This window comes from Entelurus aequoreus, linkage group LG14 (assembly GCF_033978785.1).
Source record: "Entelurus aequoreus isolate RoL-2023_Sb linkage group LG14, RoL_Eaeq_v1.1, whole genome shotgun sequence".
Lineage (NCBI taxonomy): Eukaryota > Metazoa > Chordata > Actinopteri > Syngnathiformes > Syngnathidae > Entelurus > Entelurus aequoreus.
Genome location: NC_084744.1, coordinates 18,975,502 through 18,998,251, shown reverse-complemented (window position 1 = coordinate 18,998,251; position 22,750 = coordinate 18,975,502). Strand labels below are relative to the sequence as shown.

The window sequence follows — 22,750 nt, the reverse complement described above, 5'->3', positions numbered from 1 at the left end:
GGTGTTTGTTATGCGGGATTAATTGGTGGCATATTAAATATAACCCTTGTTGCTTTTTGGCTAATAGAGTATATATACAGTATGTCTTGTGTTTATTTACTGTTTTAGTCATTCCCAGCTGAATAGCAGGTCCCACCCGCCTCTCACAGCATCTTCCCTATCTGAATCGCTTCCACTGCCCTCTAGTCCTTCACTCTCACTTTCCTCATCCACAAATCTTTCATCCTCGCTCAAATTAATGGGGAAATCGTCGCTTTCTCGGTCCGAATCACTCTCGCTGCTGGTGGCCATGATTGTAAACAATGTGCGGATGTGAGGCGCTCCACAACCTGAGACGTCACGCGCATATCGTCTGCTACTTCAGGGAAAGGCAAGGCTTTTTTATCAGCGACCAAAAGAGGTGAGGGGAGCAGTGAGCAGCAGCGGTGGCCGCGCCCGGGAATCATTTTTGGTGATTTAACCCCCAATTCCAACCCTTGATGCTGAGTGGGAGGTAATGGGTCCCATTTTTATAGTCTTTGGTATGACTCGGCCGGGGTTTGAACTCACGACCTATCGATCTCAGGGCGAACACTCTGACCACTAGGCCACTGAGTAGGTTTAAATAGAAAATGGGACGTTTCATTCTTCGTGGTAAAAAAAATAAATAAAAATGGCTACGTCGGAAAAAAGAACAGCGGCCCCAACTGGCTGTAAAGAGGCAGTGCAGGATGTTTTTGCCCAATTGTCCGACACTATCGGATTTTTGAAATAATCGAACAAATGCAATAGGAAGGGGATTCGTGACACATGAAACGTGACAAATTGGGGCGGGGGTGCACTATCCACCTTAGCCACCAGATGGCAGAGTGTTAAATATCTCAAAATGTGTTTTGTGGCAATTCCAACTTTGACCAGAAAATCCATCCATCTATTTTTCTACCGCTTGTCTCGTTCGGGGACGTGGGGGGTGACACTACTATTTATAATAATAACACTACACCATATAATAGTGACACTACTATTTATAATAATAACACGACACCATGTAATAGTGACACTACTATTTATAATAATAGCACTACACCATATAATAGTGACACTACTATTTATAATAATAACACTACACCATATAATAGTGACACTACTTTTTATAATAATAACACTATGCCATATAATAGTGACACTACTATTTATAATAATAACACTACACCATATACTGGTGACACTACTATTTATAATAATAACACGACACCATGTAATAGTGACACTACTATTTATAATAATAACACGACACCATATAATATTGACGCTACTCTTTGTGATAGTGACACTTTATGATAGTGATCCTACAGGGGTCTCCAACAGGTGATACAGTAATATGTATAACTCTTATTATTTGTATAACTTACATTCAGACTTTTTGCTTCTCTTTAATGACAAACTACCACAAAATAGCATAAATAATTTAGACACAATTTGTTTATGTGCAGTATCTTACTGCCGAAACGTCTTATCACTACTTAATTGCCTATGTTTTTTTATGAATATTGTTTTACTTATAATTTTAAGATTATTTCCTAACATGTCCTTCAATTTTAACATATATTTATTTCTATATTTATAGAATTAATTTTACAAGTCTGAATGCAGCTGGAAATCGGAGTGGAACTGGCATGTGTATTGTGTGCAATGGCAATAAAACCATCTAATCTAATCTAATCTAAAAACAATGCCCACTCTGTTTGAGTGTATGAGTGCTTTGTAAAAGTAGAACAATTGAAAAGTTGTCAGTCATATAAATAAAATGCAAATAGTTCATCTGTGTTTTCTTTTTTGGCAAAGTAGCTTTCTTCGTGATGAAAGATGGAAACCTGCTCTCTCATACAACTGAATCAATAATTTTTGAAGTTAAGTCTTTTAAACAACAAATGTTATTTATACTATGTTAAGTTAAAAGGGAACTGATCTTATTTTGGAATTTTGCCTATCCTTATGTACAGTAAGACAAGAACATATACACTATATTGCCAAAAGTATTTGGCCACCCATCCAAATGATCAGAATCAGGTGTCCTAATCACTTGGAGGAATTATGGTGTGGGTTTGTTTTTTTAGGAGTTGGACTTGGCCCCTTAGTTCCAGTGAAAGGAACTTTGAATGCTCCAGGATACCAAAACATTTTGGACAACTCCATGCTCCCAACCTTGTGGGAACAGTTTGCAGCAGGCCCCTTCCTCTTCCAACATGACTGTGCACAAAGCAAGGTCCATAAAGACATGGATGACTGAGTCTGGTGTGGATGAACTTGACTGGCCTGCACAGAGTCCTGACCTGAACCAGATGGACCACCTTTGGGATGATTTAGAATGGAGACTGAGAGCCAGGCCTTCTAGACCAACATCAGTGTGTGACCTCACCAATGTGCTTTCTGCAACCTTGTGGACAGCCTTCCCAGAAGAGTTGAAGCTGTAATAGCTGCAAAAGGTGGGCCGACATCCTATTGAACCCTATGGGTTAGGAATGGGATTGCACTTCAGGTTCATAAGCGAGTCAAGGCAGGTGGACAAATACTTTTGGCAACTTTTGTGTATGTTTTTCTTTTATTTATGCATTCTAATTCGTAAAATACAGCAAGTATGAGGTAGCTAACAATGCAGCAAAATGAGTCATCTATTGCGCCCATGAAACTCTCTAAAAACATCCAAAAACCACCAACAATATTCCATTTACATTATCTGACCTGAATACTAACCAAGTATTACAATATTGTTATTATATGCGCTAACAAAGACAAACTATTGTTAGCGACGCCATGATCACAGAGAGCTATACCTTATGCAACGAATGACATACTGAACTGCTGCTGCTGCTGCATCGCCTCTGGGTTGGTGAAAGTTATTTCTGGATTATAAATCATGCCTCTCACCTGGATAGTAGGAGGTTGTGGCAATAAACTGAAAAGTTGGTCAACTTGACATTCGACTTACACCTTTTATCTAAACTTGAAGGTATGAAAATGCCATCAGTCTGCATCCCAGTGAGAGCAAACATTGTACAGTAAATGATTATTATATTATGTTTGTAGTTTGTATTTCTTGTTTAGCACTTGGCAATACTGCTGCATGATGCTTGGTGTTTCACTAAAATCTATTTAGCACACAGTTTCTAAAACGTGTACCTCCTCCCTCTTATATTCAGGATCGACAATATAAGGTTCTTATAGTCATTTGTCCCAAAGTAGTCGTTGTTGGCTCTCATGAAGTCTGCCTTGTTATTGTTGTCGAAATAAATAGCGAACGTTGTGATGCGTCTGTGAAAGTAATACACCGCCCTATGCTTAAAAATAGCAAAATATGTAAATATTACCTGTTTTTATGAATGTCCCTGTTGCTACGTAACATATATACTTAAAGGTTGTATATAAAACATTGATGGAGGTGTTTGGATGTTTTTAGAGCGCTTTATAGGCGCAATAGAGCAAATCCGATTAGCTCGGGGTCAGCAACTGCATGCGGCTCTTTAGCGCCGCCCTAGTGGCTCCCTGGAGCTTTTCCAAAGATGTGTGAAAATGAAAAAAAAAAAAACAATAATTTGTTTTACTATGGTTTCTGTAGGAGGGCACACATGACGCAAACCTACTTAATAGTTAGAAATCCCACTGTTTACATTAAACATATTTCACTAATGAGAGTATTTGGCGAGCGCTGTTTTGTCCTACTAATTTCAGCGATCCTTGAACTCACCATAGTTTGTTAACATGTACAACTTTCTCTGACGCTACCGCAGAAAGACGTGTTTTATGCCACTCCTTCTTTGTATCATTTTGTCCACCAAACTTTTTATGCTGTGCTTTGTTGATGTTATTGACTTGTTGGAGTGCTAATCAGGCATATTTAGTCAATGTGTGACTGCAAGCTAAACGGTGCTAACATGCTAAATAGGCTAGCTGTATGTACATATTGCATCATTATGCCTCATTTGTAGGTATATTTGAGCTCATTTAATTTCCTTTACTTATGTCCTCTGTGTATTGAATTTATATTTGCGTGTCTCATGACATGTTATCTGTATGTGATATTAGCTGCATTTCTGATAGCTGTTTGTATGCCATGTTGTTCCAGACCACAGCAAACATTACCCAGCTTGCAAAGATTGTAATAAATCCATTAGAAGAAGACAGCCTGTCGTTTCCTTAAACTTGGACACACACATCTATACCTTTGGCCATTCTGAGCCAGTAATTTCCAGAAGTTATCTCACCTGTGAGAAGCCTCCATTTTACTAATGATTTCCAATGTTGCAAGAATGTGTAGAATAAAAATTAAAATACAACATTTTTGTCAATGAAGATTTGCGTCAGCCTTTGATAGTAGGCTAATATAGCTAATATAGACACTTACATCATGTGTTGCCTTCATTATAACATTTATATAAGGCTTTTCATTTTTTTGCAGCTCCAGACAATTTTTTTTTTTCGTATTTTTGGTCCTATATGGCTCTTTCAACATTTTGGATTGCCGACCCCTGGATTAGCTTATAGTTAGCTGACTTTTGCTCGTGTTTATTTATGAGTTAGAATGTATTGAAAAAAAGTAAAACATATGTGTGCTTGTCTTACATACTGGAAGGATTGTGAATGATAGGCAAAATCAATAAAAAAAAACGTGCAGTTCCCCTTTATGCGGGAAATTTAAGAAATGTATTTATTTGATTCCGTCAGTTTTGTTATTTTTGCATCAAAAAATTATTATTGAAAAATGATTTCGCCATGTAATTGCGTTACTCCAAAACATGCATCTAAATAAATTCTGGATGGAGTCAAATAGTCAAGAAATGTGTCTGTGTTGATTCTACGTCGTCCAGGTTATGCACTATAAATCATGAACATTTGAATGGGGACAACTGGACTCTTCTTGTTAAAGGTGTTTCATGAATAAAATGTGAAAACGTCTTCAACAAGCAAAGTGAGTCCAGTTGCCCCCATTCAACCTTTGGGGATAATCTAACACTCCTTTCTACACCATTAAGAAGGGAAACATTGTGTCGAACAGTACACACTAAAAAATGTTGGGTTAAAAAATAAATATGTTAACCTATTGGGTTAAAAAATAAATATTTTAATCCAACTGCTGGTTCAGAAAAGGACGAACCCTTTATTCTATTTGAGTTATTTTAACTTAACATTTTGGGTTAACTTTTTTCAACCCAACTTTTGCTTTGAAATATTTAACCAAAAAGTTGGGTTATGCTAACTCAATGTTGGTTGATTCATAACCCAACTATTGGGCTAAATTATTTAATTATTAATTATAATTATTATTATTTAATTATTAATTATAATTCCAAACCCAACTATTGGGTTGCGCAATTTAGCGCTCCTTGACCCGATAGTTGGTTAAAACTTATAAATTTTAGTGCTCGTTTGTCCCATTCCCAAATACTGATCAAAATTATTTTTATTCCATTAAAATATACTCTAAAGCAAGATATGAGTGACAGGTTTTTTTTTTACAATAATAACCGTATATGGTCTCCCAGGATGCAGACGGGACTCCGGAGGCAAGGTGCAGGTAAGGAAATTATTTATTGTCCATAAATCATGCGGGATACAAACAAAAGTGCACCAGCGTGCCGATAGCACGGGAAGCTAACGGAATAGCAAACAAGAAAAGCTTAGCATGTAAACAGGCAAAGAAAAAGGTGAAGCTTAGCTCAGGAATCAAATTAGAAGTCGTCGTAACTCTTGCATGGAAGCAAATAAGAAAGTGTGGCGAAAAGCAGGGAATAAGTAGCTCTATGATTAGTGCCCAGTAGCAGGTGAGCGTCCCGAACACTAATCAGAGGCAGGTGAAAACAATGCAGTCATGGCAACTAAAACACAAAACTAAACAAACATGACGGATCATGGCATTAGTAGTTCTATACAGCATGCTCAAATATGTTCATGTACATAAGATGTGTGATTGTAAATAATGTTAATGAGATTCATTCTTAATAAAATTCCCTTCAAGAACAAAGTACTTTTTCGATTAAAAAAAAGCGTTTTACCCAAAAATGCGTTACTCATTGAAAAACAACCCAAAAATGGTTCATAGTTTTGAAAACCCAGAAATTGAGTTAAAATAATGCCCTTCTAACCCCCCCCAAAATTGATTGCTATTCATAAAAATAACTCAAAAATTCAACCCAACACTCGCAACTCATAAATTGGGTTATCAAAATAACCCAGCGTGTTTTAGTGTGTATGTATGTTAATACAAATGTTGGATTTGAGATATATCAGTCAATGGTTGACCGTGACCATGCCTCCACACACACACACACACACACACACACACACACACACACATACACACACACACACACACGCACACACATTTTTTGAACTGTCAGGCATTTGAATGGGCAAGTTGAGGCTTCCTGCCATGCCCACTGAGGTGATTTAAATTGTCGAACCTGGCATATGCTGCGAACGGTTGCCACGGGGATATCATACTCCTTTGAAATGTTCCAACATTGTAACTTCCACTCCAGCAAACACAATATGAAAAAAAAGCTGATGCCACGTCTACCCACTTCTGACGACTAAGGAGCAAAACCGACACATTTGACCAAATACCTTTTGAGTGAGAGAGGAGAAAAATCATGTTGATAGTGTGCAATTTGCTGTGAAGTACACATTAGGGTTGTACGGTATACAGATATAAGTATAGTACCGTGATAGTAATTAATCATATTCGGTACTATACCGCCTCTGAAAAGTACCGGTTTTAGCTACTTCTAAATCACTAATTCTCGCCTCCATGGCGACAAATAAAGTAAGTTTCTTACAAGTATCATCCCTGCAGGACGAGGAATAGCTAAACATGCTTCACGACACTCCGTAGCTCACCGGCGTCAAAATGTAAACAAACGCCATTGGTGGATCTACACCTGACATCCACTGTAATGATACCAAGTAGGGGAGCGTATCTAGTCGATACTACTACGATTACGTCAATATTTTTTGGCATCACAACATCTTATTTCGTTAAAAAAACATGTATATTATGTTTATAAACTCAGGAAATATGTCCCTGGACACACGAGGACTTTGAATATGACCAATGTATGATCCTGTAACGACTTGGTATTGGATCGATACCTAAATTTGTGGTATCATCCAAATTTAATGTAAAGTATCAAACAACAGAAAAACTAGTGATTATTACATTTGAACAAAAGTGTAGCTAGAACATGTTAAAAGAGAAAGTAAGCAGATATTAACATGAAATTAACAAGTAGATTAATAATTCATTTTCTACCACTTGTCCTTAATAATGTTGACAAAATAATAGAATGATAAATGACGCAATATGTTACTGCATATGTCAGCAGACTAAATTAGAAGCCTTTGTTTGTTTACTTACTACTAAAAGACAAGTTGTCTAGTATTTTCACTATTTTATTTAAGGACAAACTTGCAATAAGAAACATCTTTTAATGTACCCTAAGATTTTTTGTTACAATAAAGCCAATAATGCAATTTAATTTTATTTAGAAAAGTACCGAAAAGTATCAAAATAATTTTCGTACTGGTACCAAAATATTGGTATCGGGACAACACTAGTACACACATAAATTACAGCTTTTATAAAAAAAAAGACATGAAGAAAGTAATGCTATCTAGAATTGAATGAGAAATACATTACAAAGGGTGATTTCCATCTATCACATACAGTATTTATTAGGGGAAATAAGTCAAAGTAAAATATAGCAGACGGGTGTAAATACAAATATATACAACACTTTTTTACAAAAATGTACACTTTACATGAGGTTGCGCTTTAAAACATGGTAGCAACCTCTGACCCTGTGGCTACCGTGACAATATTTGGACTCTGCTTCTGGACTGGAGTCCCACTGCGAGACTGGGGGAGGTAAGGCGGGAGGGTTCTACCGCAGAAGGTATGTACGGCGCTCTGTGATTTCTGAGGATTGATAGTGTAGGAGGAGTCCTTCCAAGAGTGGGCATAGCCGTGCAGATCGTTGAAAAGTGTCGCCGGGGAGAAGCCAATTGTGTACGCCAAGTCTCCGGGGGTCCGGAAGCACTGGGGCGGTATCGCACAGTAGGTGCCTTGACAGTCCCCCGCTAAGCTGTGAGTAGTGCTGGATGAACCTAGAACAAGTAAGGATGAGATTGGCTCTTATACTGTACATGTTCCGTACTGTACACTCACTGGATACTTCGTTAGGTACACATGCACAAGCTCATGAGATACAATCGGAAAGTTCTGCCTTTACAAAAATAACTGATCACTTTGGATTGACTCTGTCAGGGTTGTATTTACAGTCATGCTGCTATCATTTGTGTTTTATTAATACTTTAAGAGAAAGGAACATATTTTAAAAAACATGTTTTAAAAAAATTAAAAACATTTGTATGTACACACTAGTATAGTAGTTATTTGTATATATATATTTTTTTAATGTTTAACTTATTGTATTATATTTTATTATTTTACTAGTGTATTAATTTTAAAAATATTATTTCTTATTTAGACATTTATATGTACCATGAAGTACACTCACATTCCCTAACCATTTGAAACAGTTTTTTAATTAGCATGATTTAATATTATTACATTCCTCTAGAGAAATGTATATGTCAAGATATAATTTTTTTTAATCAATACTAAATGACAAAGACAAAACATTTGAAATAAAACAAAAACTCTCAAGTCTTGGGTTTACATGTTTGCTTTTAAAATTAAGATTTAAATAATTCATGATAAAACACTGTAGTATAATATTCCTCCTTTTATTTATACTTTATTTGAACTATCAGGTTATTTTGTTGTATGTTATAATTTTAGTATTGTATTATTTTAAATATAATATTTCTTATTTAGATATGTACTGAGTCTTATTGAGATTATCTTATCAATAGAAATATTTGAAATAATTGTAATTTGTTAATATTATTCTCTTACATTTCATAAGAAATATATTTTTGTCATTGTATAAACTATTCTACAGTACTAGGTCATACTATTCTCTATTTACTTTTGTAATTCAAACTTAAAACATTATAATTAGATACTTGTATGATATGTATCTCTTGTTTATTTATGTTATTTAAACTATTAAATATGTTGTAATTATATTCTATTGTAATACATGTTTTTATTTTAACTGGAATTTTTACAATTATTATTATTAACAACATATTTAAAACATATATTTCCTCATTACTATCCTCGCATTTCTTTCAAAAAAAATAAAACATGTAACAATACTATTTTGCTTGTGTTAAGTCTTGTAACACAATTAATAGTACTTATAATAATTGGATCCCATTATAATATTACAACTTGTATTTTTTTCTTAAGAAATACTTAGATATACATTTGCACATTTGTTTTACATTAATTTCCATACATGTTGATTGTTTGGCACGAATAATATGGTTTTATGAAGAGTTCACTTTAACTCAGGGGTGTCAAACGTACGGCCCGCGGGCCAGATCAGGCCCACCAACAGGTTTTATCCGGACCGCGGGATGAGTTTGCTAAGTATGAAAATTAGCCAACATTTTTGAATGAAAGAAACTGCTGTTCTAAATGTGTCCACTAGATGTCACAATTGCAATTATTTGTAGATTATGCAACACATGTAAAAAATAAACAAACCACATGATGTTAGTACATCGTTCGAGGAAAATGAGCAAATACAAAAATAACATCCTGTAATTTGATTTTGATATTTTTTTATCTTGATAGATTGAAAATTATCACCATTGAGTTGACTGATAAACATTATCACATAATTTATTCAGAAAGTATAAGTAACGGCAAATAAAGATAGAATACTATTAACCGCAATATGTAAGTGTATAAAAACCCAACAACATTATGATTTGTACATTTTCAGAAAGTGCGTGTTCCATTTTTAAACAAAGAAAACAATCTGAAGTTGTCTTTATTTTTAAGTTATCGTGTCGTTATTTTACCAGTCCGGGAGTAGAATTTTCTCCCATGTGGCCCCCGATCTAAAAGGAGTTTGACACCCCTGCTTTAACTTAATTGACCAAATATGGTGTTTTGTCTTCAAAAAGCTACAACATTTGTACGTTATTAACTTCAATTGTGTCACTTTTAAAGTGTAGTACGTTTACCGCAGGAATAAAAACATACTTTTTTGTCTTGGGTGAAAGGTGCTGAAGCTCCTTTTTCCTCCCTCGCCGCTGATGTCAGAGTCAGAGTCATTGAAGTCGCTGTCGCCCTTGCCGCTGTCCTTCACGCTCAGTTGGTCCGTGGGGCCGATGCCGCTGCAAATCGCAATCAGCACATAGAGACAGCATGAGCCACCAGTGTAGCACATTAGCTTGATTATTGATGCCCGGTATAACCTCATTGCACCAGTGCCAACACGCACATTTCGGCGGGCCGTGACACTTACCCCACTTGCAAGCAATATTTGTCGCCGTGCCATGCAGATGTTTGGAAGTGCTTTGAGGGCAGGAACATCTGAAAACAAACAAGGGAGATGAATTTCAAGGTGCAGAGATTGTGTAAGAAAGGTGACTAAAATAAAACAGACCCCACCTTTGATTCAGAGTCGTTGCTCCTTTCTTCATACAAGCAGGGGTCCTCCAAACTAGAGGACGTCCTCTCCAGGAAGAAGCCTCCCTGGCCGGTGTAAATGTTGCCATGCGCCGAGCCCAAGGGCGGCCTGCCCTCAAACAAACTGTGCCGTGCCTCCCTTTTGGAGACCCCTCCGCTGCTTCGCCCCACTCGGCATGTGATGACAACAGCAACAATGGCGACCAGCAGCAGAGCGCACCCCCCGCTGAGCAGGATGATGACAACCAGAGACCCGTCCAACCTTGTCACGAGGCCTTCTTTGTCACCCCCTGAACGCAACACCACCACCGCCTGGTCCTGGGAGGGCTCTGTGTCGGTGACCACGAAGCGCACGGTGGCGCTGCTGGAGAGGGGTGAGCGTCCGTGGTCACTCACGGCCACGACCAGCTCCAGGGTGTCCCCGATTTGGGACGTCAACCACTGCTTGAGGGCGATCTCTCCTGTGTCTTTGTTGACGGTAAAAAGCGTGTCGTCGCCTTGAAGCATGTGGTATGACAGTTTGCTATTCACACCCTCGTCCATGTCTTCAGCAGAGAGACGCAAGGCCAGATAGAACGAAGGGGCGTTCAAAGGCAGCGGGATGTCGGCAGAGTCATTAAAGAGGACTGGGAAGGTGAAGTAGGGGTAGTTGTCGTTCTGGTCTACGACTCGGATCTTGATTGTTGAGGTGCTGGACAGCGAGGGGACGCCTTTGTCTTCAGCTTGGATGACCAGCTCCACTTCCTGAATCCTCTCATAGTCAAAAGACCTGACGGTGTACAAAGAGCCGGTTTGGGGGTCGACTGAGACGTAGGTGGACACCGGTGACCCTCCTGGCACCTCAGAGTCTAAAAGCTTGTAGGAGACTTTGCCGTTCTTGCCCACGTCTGGATCACGAGCCACGACGGTGGTGACGTAAGACCCAGGGATGTTGTTCTCTATGACGGACACTTCGTACACGGACTTACTGAACAGAGGGGTGTTGTCGTTCTCATCGGTCACCCTGATGGTGTACTGTCTCACGGTTTTAAAAGGAGGGCTGCCCAAATCTTCTGCGACGACAGTCAGGTTGTACTCAGGGATTCTCTCCCTATCCAAGGTGGACGTGGTGACTATCATGAAGGTCTCCCCGTAGGCTTGCTGCAGGGTGAAATGCTCATGGCCGAGCAGGTTAACGCGCACATACCCATTGGAGCCAGAGTCCTTGTCTGTGGTGCTGATGAGAGCCACGAAGCTCTCTGCTGCGGCCGCTTCAGTGATGTAGGCCACGGCGTCCGCGCTGGTGGTCATGGGCTTAATGCTGATTTCAGGCGCGTTGTCGTTCACGTCGAGCACCTCTATGGAGATCTTGCAGCTGGACGAGGCGGGCTTGGCGCTTAAATCTGACGCTTTGACGAGGAGCTCGTAGGACCGCTTCCTTTCAAAGTCCACCTGGGCTCTCAGGGTCACGTCCCCCGTGTGGGGGTCGATGTGAAAGACGCGTGCCGCCTCTAGTGAGATGGCGTCAAAAGCGTACATCACCTCGCCGTTGATGCCCTCATCCGGATCGAAGGCGTGCACTCTGATCACCCGGTGACCCACCGGGGAGTCCTCGTTGAGCTCCACCTTCAGGGAGCCGTGCTCAAAGGTAGGCCCGTTGTCGTTGAAGTCAAGCACCTTGATGTGAACCGTCATGGATCCGGACTTAGCGGGCACGCCTCCATCGGTGGCGGTCACCTCCACCACATAGGAGTCTTCCATCTCCCGGTCCAGCTCTCTCACCAGAACCAGCTCTGCGATCTTAACCCCGTCCTCCCTCTGATGCACCTCTACGGTGAAGTGGCTGCTGGGGGAGATGTTGTAGCTCTGGATGTAGTTGTCACCCACATCCTGGTCCACGGCGAGGGGAAGCGGGAAGCGGGTGTCTAGGGGCTCGTTTTCTACAATCTCCAAGTAGGTTTCGTTCCGTGCGAACACGGGTGCGTGATCATTGATGTCCCGCACTTCGATCTCCACATGGATGAGCTGGTACTTGTCCCTGGAGAGAGCCACCACATCAAAGGTGAGAAAGCACCGCGGGACGCCGTTTGGACAAAGGAGCTCCCGGTCGATGAGCTCCGCAACACTCAGCAGCCCGTCGGCCTCCCTCATGTGCACCACAGACGAGTTGTTCGCTTGCATGAAGCGGAAAGAGGTGTCATGACCATCAGCTGGGTCGATCTTCAAATCTCTGGACAGGTTTCCTATTTCTGTCCCCGGCGCATCTTCCTCATAGGTGAAATACCTGGTGGTGGTGCACTGGACTGCGCAAAAAAACAAAGCAATCAAAAAGCAGTCGCATGGTTTAAGTGTTGCCATCTTGCCCAGTCCTTTTTTTTTTAAGTCATTAATGAGCGAGGCTGAGCGTGTGTCCTGTCACAAAGAATCATCTGGCAGCTTCAACTTTGCAGGCCGTCTATAAGCTGGGTCCTATGCTAATGAGCTGAGCCATCCACCAATGGCCTGCCACTCCAAGACACCAAAAGGGGGGACTTTTGTCTGGGTGACAAACTGTTGTTTACAGGGCAAATGGCTTAGCAGTGGTACTTTTGTGAGTCATCTTAACTCTGAATGTATACATAACAGCTTCACAAATAGTACATTTATTTGAAATATGCATGAAAAGGGAAGCACTCACCAGTATTTACAGCTTAAAGAAATACATTTGAATTGCTTTCTGCTGACTAAAAGATTCTAAGTACAGAAGGCAATGAGTTGCTGACTCTCAAGTAAATGATGTGTAATAATGAGGAGAACTGCTTTGGTTTTTTTTTTGTTATTGTTGTTTTTAGCAGTCAAGAAATGCCAAAAGTAGTGTAGTCACTGGACACAATATTGTGTACAAGTGCACAACTACAAGAGTTGCATCCAGAATTACTGCCTTTATAAATAAGTTATGAGGCTTTAAATTAATGTTACTAACTGTTTATTATGGTGCCTGAAGTGGAACTAGACCGCATCATACTGAGCGCTGTTTGATACTAGAAGTAGGTATCCCTCTCTGGGAGTGTCCATCAAAACTGAGCATTATTATCCATGACGATATTGTTCATATTGGCATGTTGAGTATGAACAGCACGCTTTGATGGACCATTGTTTAATAGAGAGGCTGCTATGCAAACGTGCACTGACCCGTCCACTGATGGGCCTGGCAGTGGTCCATCAAAAAGGCTGCCAAAGAAGCTTTCAGATCAAATCATTAATGATGGGATGTAAAAGTACAGTCCGTCGCTTGACAGCTTTTTGTGATTGCTGTACAGCCTTTTTTTGGGGTAGACCAGGGTGTCAGCAACCTGCGGCTCTTTAGTGCTGCCCTATTGACTCCCTGGAACTTTTTCAAAAATGTATGAAAATGTAAAAAGATGAAGGAAAACATGTTTTTTGTTTTAATATGTTTTCTGTAGGACAAACATGACACCTAATTGTCCCCCCACTGTTTATATTAAATACGCTTCACTGATGGGAGTATTTGGCGAGCGCCATTTTGTCGTACTAATTTTGGCGGTCCTTGAACTCGCCGTAGTTTGTTTGCATGTACAACTTTCTCTGATGCTGCCACAGAAAAGCGTGTTTTATGCCACACCTTCTTTGCCCCGTTTTGTCCACCAAACGTTGTATGCTGTGCGTGAATGCACAAAGGTGAGCTTTGTTGATGTTATTGACTTGTGTGTGGCGTGCTAAATCCATATAACAATTATATAAGACTTTAATTTTTTTGCGGCTCCAGACATATTTGTATTTTTGGTCCAATATGGCTCTTTCAACATTTTGGGTTGCTGACCCCTGGGCTAGACAGCACATTGGAAAGGGGACGGTCATTTGGACACCGACTCACTAGTTGAGGCTTTAGAGTGCAAAACTATAATCAAAAAGTCATAATAATCCAAGTATACATTTGTTAAAAGGCTTACCTGCAATAATTTTGTAGTAGGTTTATTGGCCAAGTATGTTTAACACAGGGGTGTCAAACTCAAATACAAAATTTAAAACTGAACAAAGCCGCGGGCCAAGGTTGAACAAATTAACCTTTTAATAGAGACCCAAACAAGTTTTGCATTGAATATTGAACGAGCAAGGCTTATATAACTTTATAGTGAAATGCAAAATCCAGTTTCAAATAATAATAATAATTAAAAAATATCAATCGCATATCAAATAAAATTTAAATACAAATTGAATGCTTCTTTTCTATTTGCAGCCTTTTGAGGTAAATATCAAAATAAACTTTTTCCACAAGCTAATAATACTACTTAATAATAATAATAATAATACATTTGAAAATAAAATAACAATAATGAATGAATCAAACATTCAAGCCTTGAAGTAGCAAGAGAAAGTGCATGAATAAAACGTTAATTATTGCTCAGTTTGCTACACTGATTTGCTTTAACACTGAATGTGGAACAAGCAACGCTTATATAACTTAATAGTGCAAAATCAACTTTCAAAAAACAAACGAAAAAACATCGATGGTATATTAAATAAAATGTAAATAAAAAATTGAATGCCTCTTTTCTATTTGCAGCCTTCTGAGGTAAATATCAACATTAACTTGGTGGACGGGGGCGGGGTTTGGTGGTAGCGGGGGTGTATATTGTAGCGTCCCGGAAGAGTTAGTGCTGCAAGGGGTTCTGGGTATTTGTTCTGTTGTGTTTTTGTTGTGTTATGGTGCGGATGTTCTCCCGAAATGTGTTTGTCATTCTTGTTTGGTGTGGTTTCACAGTGTGGCGCATATTTCTAACAATGTTAAAGTTGTTTATACGGCCACCCTTAGTGTGACCTGTATGGCTGTTGACCAAGTATGCGTTGCATTCACTTGTGTGTGTGTGTGTGTGTGTGTGTGTGTGTGTGTGTGTGTGTGTGTGTGTGTGTGTGTGTGTGTGTGTGTGTGTGTGTGTGTGTGTGTGTGTGTGTGTAAGAACGCTGTTTGTATGGAGGAAAAGCGGACGTGATGACAGGTTGTAGAGGACGATGAAGGCAGTGCCTTTAAGGCACGCCCCCAAGTATGTTGTCCGGGTGGAAGTGGGGAGAAATTCGGGAGAATGGTTGCCCCGGGAGATTTTCGGGAGGGGCACTGAAATCCGGGAGTCTCCCGGGAAAATCGGGACGGTTGGCAAGTATGAGTATTAGCTGTGAAACAGCGGCACCGCCGCTGTATAATACCGCCGAGCCAGCTCTAATGTTAATTTGATATTGCCTCAAGGGCCAAATGAAATTACACGACGGGCCACATTTGGCCCGTGGGCCAGAGTTTGTCACCCATGGTTTAACACATAAGGAATTTGAATTAGTTATATTCCTTTTTTAATATGTTTGGTATTATTTTTGTATTTATAGTATGTATACACATGTAAAGGTATTGTGGCCACAATGGAAAAGTACATTTACCAAGTATAGAGTATAAAGTTGTTCAAAAACCCACTTGTCACTTAAGCAATAAGACACACCAGCAGTTATAATAGTAATTGTAATAATAATAATAATAATAATAATTATATGGTATGGTAATAATAAATATATAATTAAAATTGATAATAATTTCACAATATTGTTATCAATAATAAGTATAATAGTTGTATTAATTATAATATAATATGAGTGCTCCTACTCCTTTTTTTTTTTTTACTGTTTTTTTTATATATTTTGTTTATGCAATATGTCAGGCAAAGGTTAGCAACATAATGCAAAGAAAAGTCCTCAAAAAGCTTGTTAGTCACTTTATTAAGTACACACTTTTATTAGGAATAACACTTTTTATTTTTTCATTTTGAGTTTAAAATGGGTATTTGTTGGCTAGATTTTGAAATGTATTGTATTGTACTATCCATCCATCCATTTTCTACCGCTTGTCCCTTTTTGGTGTCGCGGGGGGTGCTGGGGCCTATATCAGCTGCATTCGGGCGGAAGATACTTTGTATATTACATGATGATGATGTCTGTCTGTAAACAAATAAATACAAAAATTTAAAATAAATAAACTGTGTCACACGTTCAAATTTTAGGGCCAAACTGCAAAACAAAGAAATAAAGTCACAATGTTGTAAAGTTAGTTTTTGGTATTCCTCTAAAAAAAATACACAACTACTGTAAAAAAGTATAAACAGTATTTTCTTTTTAGCACAGTCCTAATAGCCCATAATTTGGTTTTGTGTTTAGCATGACTCCTACTGTATTAAACCAATATTCACACCCTCTCCTGTGAACAATCAGTGCATGTCGTGCATCACCACCCCAAGCAGCTCCAATCAATTGAGCTCAATAATAATCACGACCTGTCGTCATAACTCAAAACAACAAAGTGGCTTTAGTTAAAGATTACATAAAAGGCCATGGGTAAGATTTATAATCATCATCTCGGCGCCTCACAAGTACAAATCCACTTCTTGACATTCTTAACGAGTGCTGCCTTTTTCCCCCCCTTCTCGTCCGCCACTCATATCATCATAGCATATCTTTTTTTAGACAGCAGGGGAGGAATTCTAATTCTGCAGCCATTGGTGCATTGCTGCAGGGAGACACATGGCGTTAATTGGCCTGTAATCAATACACCATTTTATACATCCACAATTAATTTAGCCCCTTTGGAATGGGGAGATTTGGAGGATGGAATCAGAGGGTATAATGCATACCGTATTTTTCGGACTATAAGTCGCTCCTGAGTATAAGTCGCACCGGCCATAAATGCATAATAAAGAAGGAAAAAAACATATAAGTCGCACTGGAGTATAAGTCGCATTTTTGGGGGAAATTTATTTGATAAAACCCAACACCAAGAATAGACATTTGAAAGGCAATTTAAAATAAATAAAGAATAGTGAACAACAGGCTGAATAAGCGTACGTTATATGACGCATAAATAACCAACTGAGAACGTGCCTGGTATGTTAACGTAACATATTATGGTAAGAGTCACTCAAATAACTATAACATATAGAACAGGGGTAGGGAACCTATGGCTCTAGAGCCAGATGTGGCTCTTTTGATGACTGCATCTGGCTCTCAGATGAATGTTAGCTGACATTGCTTAACACGATAAGTAATGAATAATTCAGCTGGAGATCACAGTGTTAAAAATTGCGTTCAAAATATAAAACATTGTCATGCATTTTAATCCATCCATCCGTTTTCTACCGCACCTCTTCAAGAAGTCGCATTAATGGAAAGAAGTATTTTATTTATTATTGGTTAGCTTCAGAATAACAATGTTATTAAAAAGAATAAGAGACTTATTGTACTCAAAAAATGTTGGTCTTACTTAAAAATGCACGCATCTAGTTGTATTCAGTGTTAAAAAATATTATATGGCTCTCACGGAAATACATTTTAAAATATTTGGCTTTCATGGCTCTCTCAGCCAAAAAGGTTCCCGACCCCTGATATAGAACATGCTATACGTTTACCAAACAATCTGTCACTCCTAATCGCTAAATCCGATGAAATCTTATACGTCTAGTCTCTTACGTGAATGAGCTAAATAATATTATTTGATATCTTACGGTAATGTGTTAATAATTTCACAAATAATTCGCTGCTGAGTATAAGTCGCACCCTATTACATAAATTATTACCCAAGCTATGAAAAAAACTGCGACTTATAGTCCGAAAAATATGGTATATAAAACTGGAAAATAGTCATTATTTCTATAATTCATACCTAAAATGCTGTTTTGCACTGCTGTCTTTGCACAGGAAGGCTAAAAACTAAATTATCTCCTATTCCATTTTTGACTGTACTTGAATGTATATTAGACCTTATTTATATTATTCTGCACCGGATATAAAAAATAAGCTAAGATAAAGACTATCCTATTCCATTTTGACTGTACCTGAATCAGGGGGTATAATGCATATATTAAACTGAACAATAGTCATTACTTATATAATTCATACTTTAAATGCTGTTTTGCACTGCTGTTTTTTGCACCGGAAGACTAAAAACGGAATCCTCTCCTTTTCCATTTTGACTGTACTTGAATGTATACTAGACCAGTGTTTTTCAACCTTTTTTGAGCCAAGGCACATTTTTTGCGTTGAAAAATTCCGGAGGCACACCACCAGCAGAAATCATTAAAAAAACAAAACTCAGTTGACAGTAAAAAGTCGTTGTCGCAAATGTTGGATATGACTTTAAACCATAACTAACCATGCATCACTATAGCTCTTGTCTCAAAGTAGGTGTACTGTCACCACCTGTCACATCACGCCGTGACTTATTTTGAGTCGTTTGCTGTTTTCCTGTTTGTAGTGTTTTAGTTCTTGTCTTGCGCTCCTATTTTGGTGGCTCTTTCTCTTTTTTTGGTATTTTCCTGTAGCAGTTTCATGTCTTCATTTGAGCGATATTTCCAGCATCTACTTTGTTTTAGCAACCAATAATCATGCAGTTGTTTGTATCCTTTTTTGTGGGGACATTGTTGATTGTCATGTCATGTTCGGATGTACATTGTGGACGCCGTCTCTGCTCCACAGTAAGTCTTTGCTGTCGTCCAGCATTCTGTTTTTGTTTACTTTGTAGCCAGTTCAGTTTTAGTTTCGTTCTGCATAGCCTTCCCTAAGCTTCAATGTTTTTTCTTAGGGGCAATGGCCTTTTGTTTATTTTTGGTTTAAGCATTAGATGCCTTTTGACCTGCACGCTGCCTCCCGCTGTTTCCGACATCTACAAAGCAATTAGCTACCGGCTGCCATCTACTGATATGGAAGAGTATTACACGGTTACTCTGCCGAGCTCTAGACAGCACCGACCACTAAACAACAACACATCATTTGCAGATTATCATTACTGGTTTGCAAAAAATATTTTTAACCCGAATAGGTGAAATTACATAATCTCCCACGGCAACACCAGACTGTATCTCACGGCACACTAGTGTGCCGCGGCACAGTGGTTGAAAAACACTGTACTAGACCGTATTTATATTATTCACATGTAAAAAAATGCTACTTGCACTGCTGTCTTTTTGCACCAGAAGAATAGTGATAGGACAATTCCATTCGATTCCATAGCCTTATTTATATTATTCACATGTATAATGCTATTTGCACTGCTTTTGTTGCACCTGCTGTTTTTTGTTGCTGTTTTTGCACCGCAAGGAAAGTGAGGGGACAATTTGAGTGTACGCTATTCCATATCTTTATTTTTTACTCTCCTTGATAGTAAAATTATCGTACATTTTGATGCCTTTGACCCCGCCCCCTCTCCAACATCTCCTGACTTAAATACCTAAGTGTTTATTGTTTATTGTGAGCGAACTGTGGTGCTGAATTTCCCCCAGGGATCAATAAAGTACTTTCTATTTTATTCTATTCTATTCTATTCTATTCTATTCGATGGAAGTCAGTGAGTGGTGTGCCCTCCCACAGACACACACACACACACAGATCAACAAAAAGTGCATGAGTCAAGCAGACCTGGGTCAAACATATGGATGATTAGCTCCGTGATGATTAAAAAGGCATAGGCGGACACTTCAAAAGGCTCCTTGACGCCTCTGCAAACGTTTGCTCTTAAATCTGTCTGAGCCTCCTCCAGGCCAGCACGAGGTGTTAAAAAGCACACAATAAAAAAATAAAAAAAACTGGGGCGAGACGTGGCAGACGGCACAGGATGGTGTGTGTGATAGCGAGGTGAGAGGTGCTATACAAGGTGATTATATACAACATGTGAACATTGCATTTACTTCTTTGAGGAAATACATGAAAATGTCATCTGTTTTGCCAAACACAATAGGAATGGGTTGTTTTTACAACGTTGTATAGAGAAGCTGTACTGGATTTCAATTGCTTTTATATTCCTTTTAGTGTCATTACAAACATGTACAGTCATCTAGAGCAGGGGTCGGCAACTCAAAATGTTCAAAGAGCCATATTGGACCAAAAATTTAAAAAAAATACAAATCTGTGGAGGCGCAAAAAAATTAAAAGCCTTATATACGTGTTATAATGAAGGCAACACGGAATGTAAGTGTCTATATTAGCTATATTAGCCTACTATCAAAGGCTGACGCAAATCTTCATTGACAGAAATGTTGTATTTAAATATTTATTCTACACATTTTTGCAACATTGGAAAACATTAGTAAAATGGAGGCTTCTCACAGGGTGAGATAACTCCTGGAAATGACTGGCTTATAATGGCCAAAGGTATAGATGTGTGTGTCCAAGTTTAATGGATTATCTAATGGATTTGTTATAATCTTTGCAAGCTGGGTAACGTTTGCTGTGGTCTGGAACAACATGGCACACAAACAACTATGAGAAATGCAGCCAATATTACATACATATAATGTGTCATGAGACATGCAAATATAAATTAAATACCCAGAGGACATAAGTAAAGGAAATTAAATGAGCTCAAATATACCTACAAACGAGGCAGAATGATGCAATATGAACATGCAGCTAGCCTAAATAGCATGTTAGCATCAATTAGCTTGGTGTCATGCACTGACCAAATAGGCCTGATTAACACTCCACACAAGTCAATAATACCAACAAAGCTCACCTTTGAGCATTCACGCACAGCATAAAACGTTTGGTGGACAAAATGAGACAAAGAAGGAGTGGCATAAAACACGTATTTCTGCGGCAGCGTCGGAGAAAGTTGTACATGTAAACCAGGGGTGTCCAAAGTGCGGCCCGGGGGCCATTTGCGGCCCGCAGCTAATTGTTTATCGGCCCGCCAAACATTCTGCAAAAATTGCAAAATAGATAATATTGCAAAAATGTAAAAAAACTTTTAAAAAAAGTGGAATGAGGTGAAATCTAAAAAAAGTTGCAATGTTGACACAAAGCTGCCATGCAGGCTGTTTTTTTTCTTTTGTCTTTGTTTATTTTTCTTTTTTTTGCCATTGCTAAAAAAAAAAAAAGACTAAAAATTTATGTTATAATGAATTATTACTTCAAAAATATCACTTTATATATTGCATGTATTGTGTGGTTGCCATAAAGAAACATCAAAGTTTTATTTTACAAAATAATAGTTCAAACGTAAAATCGACAGATATATCTGAAGTTGATCTCGTAATTTAAGTGTTAAAAGTAAAAAAAACTAATAAAAATGTATCACTTTATGAGTGGGGGACCTTTTGGATCCCAAATATATTTAGTATGATTTTATTTAACATTTCACTGTGATTACTCAAAAATATTAAATAGTTAATATCAATGGTGTCCTGCATTATTGATCTTTTAGGGCTCTAACTACTGAATACTGCATATTTCAGTTATACTATAAAAAACAAAGTTGTCTTTGACAGAAAAGGCATACAACCTTTTTTTTTTTTTTTTTAAATGTATATCAACCTGAAATTGATATAGAGATATACTGTAAGCGTTAAATACAAAATAATAATAATTTGACTTAGTTTTTACATTTTAATGACTGAGACCCTTTATGGTCCCCGGGAGACCTAAATGTAAAAAAAAAAATCCATATATTTTGTTAATGTTTGAAAATGAAAAATATCAAAATGACCTCCGCATGCTTACATTTTTCCGTGTACGGCCCTCAGTGGAAAAAGTTTGGACACCCCTGACGTAAACAAACTACGGTGAGTTGAAGGAACGCTGAAATTAGCAGGACAAAACGGTGCTTGCCAAATACTCCAATCATTAAAGCATGTATAATATAAACAGTGGGATTTCTAACAATTAGGAATGTTTCTGACATGTTTGTTCTCCCACAGAAACCATATTAATCAACATAACCTACTTTTAGCACGCCAAAGGAGAGCTCCGGGATGTGCTGCGGTGTTGTGAAGGGGAGTCCGGAATTTTTCAAATGCAAGAAAATCCATTGATTGTCACTTCATATGTCCTGTATGAAAAAACGAACGCCAGCAGACACCCATCCAAATGATCAGAATCAAGTGTCCTAATGTTTTGGCCCAGCCACAGGTGTATAAAATCAAGCACTTAGGCATGGAGACTGTTTCTACAAACATTTGTGAATAATTGGGCCGCTCCAAAGTGGAACTGTCATAGGATGCCACCTGTGCAACAAATCCAGTCGTGACATTTCCTCCTAAATATTCCAAAGTTAATTGTCGGCTCTATTATAAGAAAATGGAAGCGTTTGGGAACAACAGCAACTCAGCCACCAAGTGGTAGTCACCAAGAGGGATCAGCGGATGCTGAAGCGCATAGTGCAAA

General features: G+C 38.6%; 1 protein-coding gene across 1 annotated transcript; it reads right to left on the bottom strand.

Annotated features, from left to right (window-relative positions):
* Positions 1 to 7,704: 7,704 nt before the first annotated feature.
* On the bottom strand, positions 7,705 to 12,922 carry pcdh8 (protocadherin 8). Its single transcript, XM_062070542.1, has 4 exons — positions 10,568 to 12,922; positions 10,422 to 10,489; positions 10,157 to 10,290; positions 7,705 to 8,139 (listed from the first exon to the last, which is right to left on the bottom strand). The coding sequence occupies exons 1-4, from the start codon at positions 12,920 to 12,922 to the stop codon at positions 7,808 to 7,810; spliced, it is 2,889 nt and encodes a 962-aa protein (XP_061926526.1). The 3' UTR covers positions 7,705 to 7,807.
* Between the last annotated feature and the right edge of the window lie 9,828 nt (positions 12,923 to 22,750).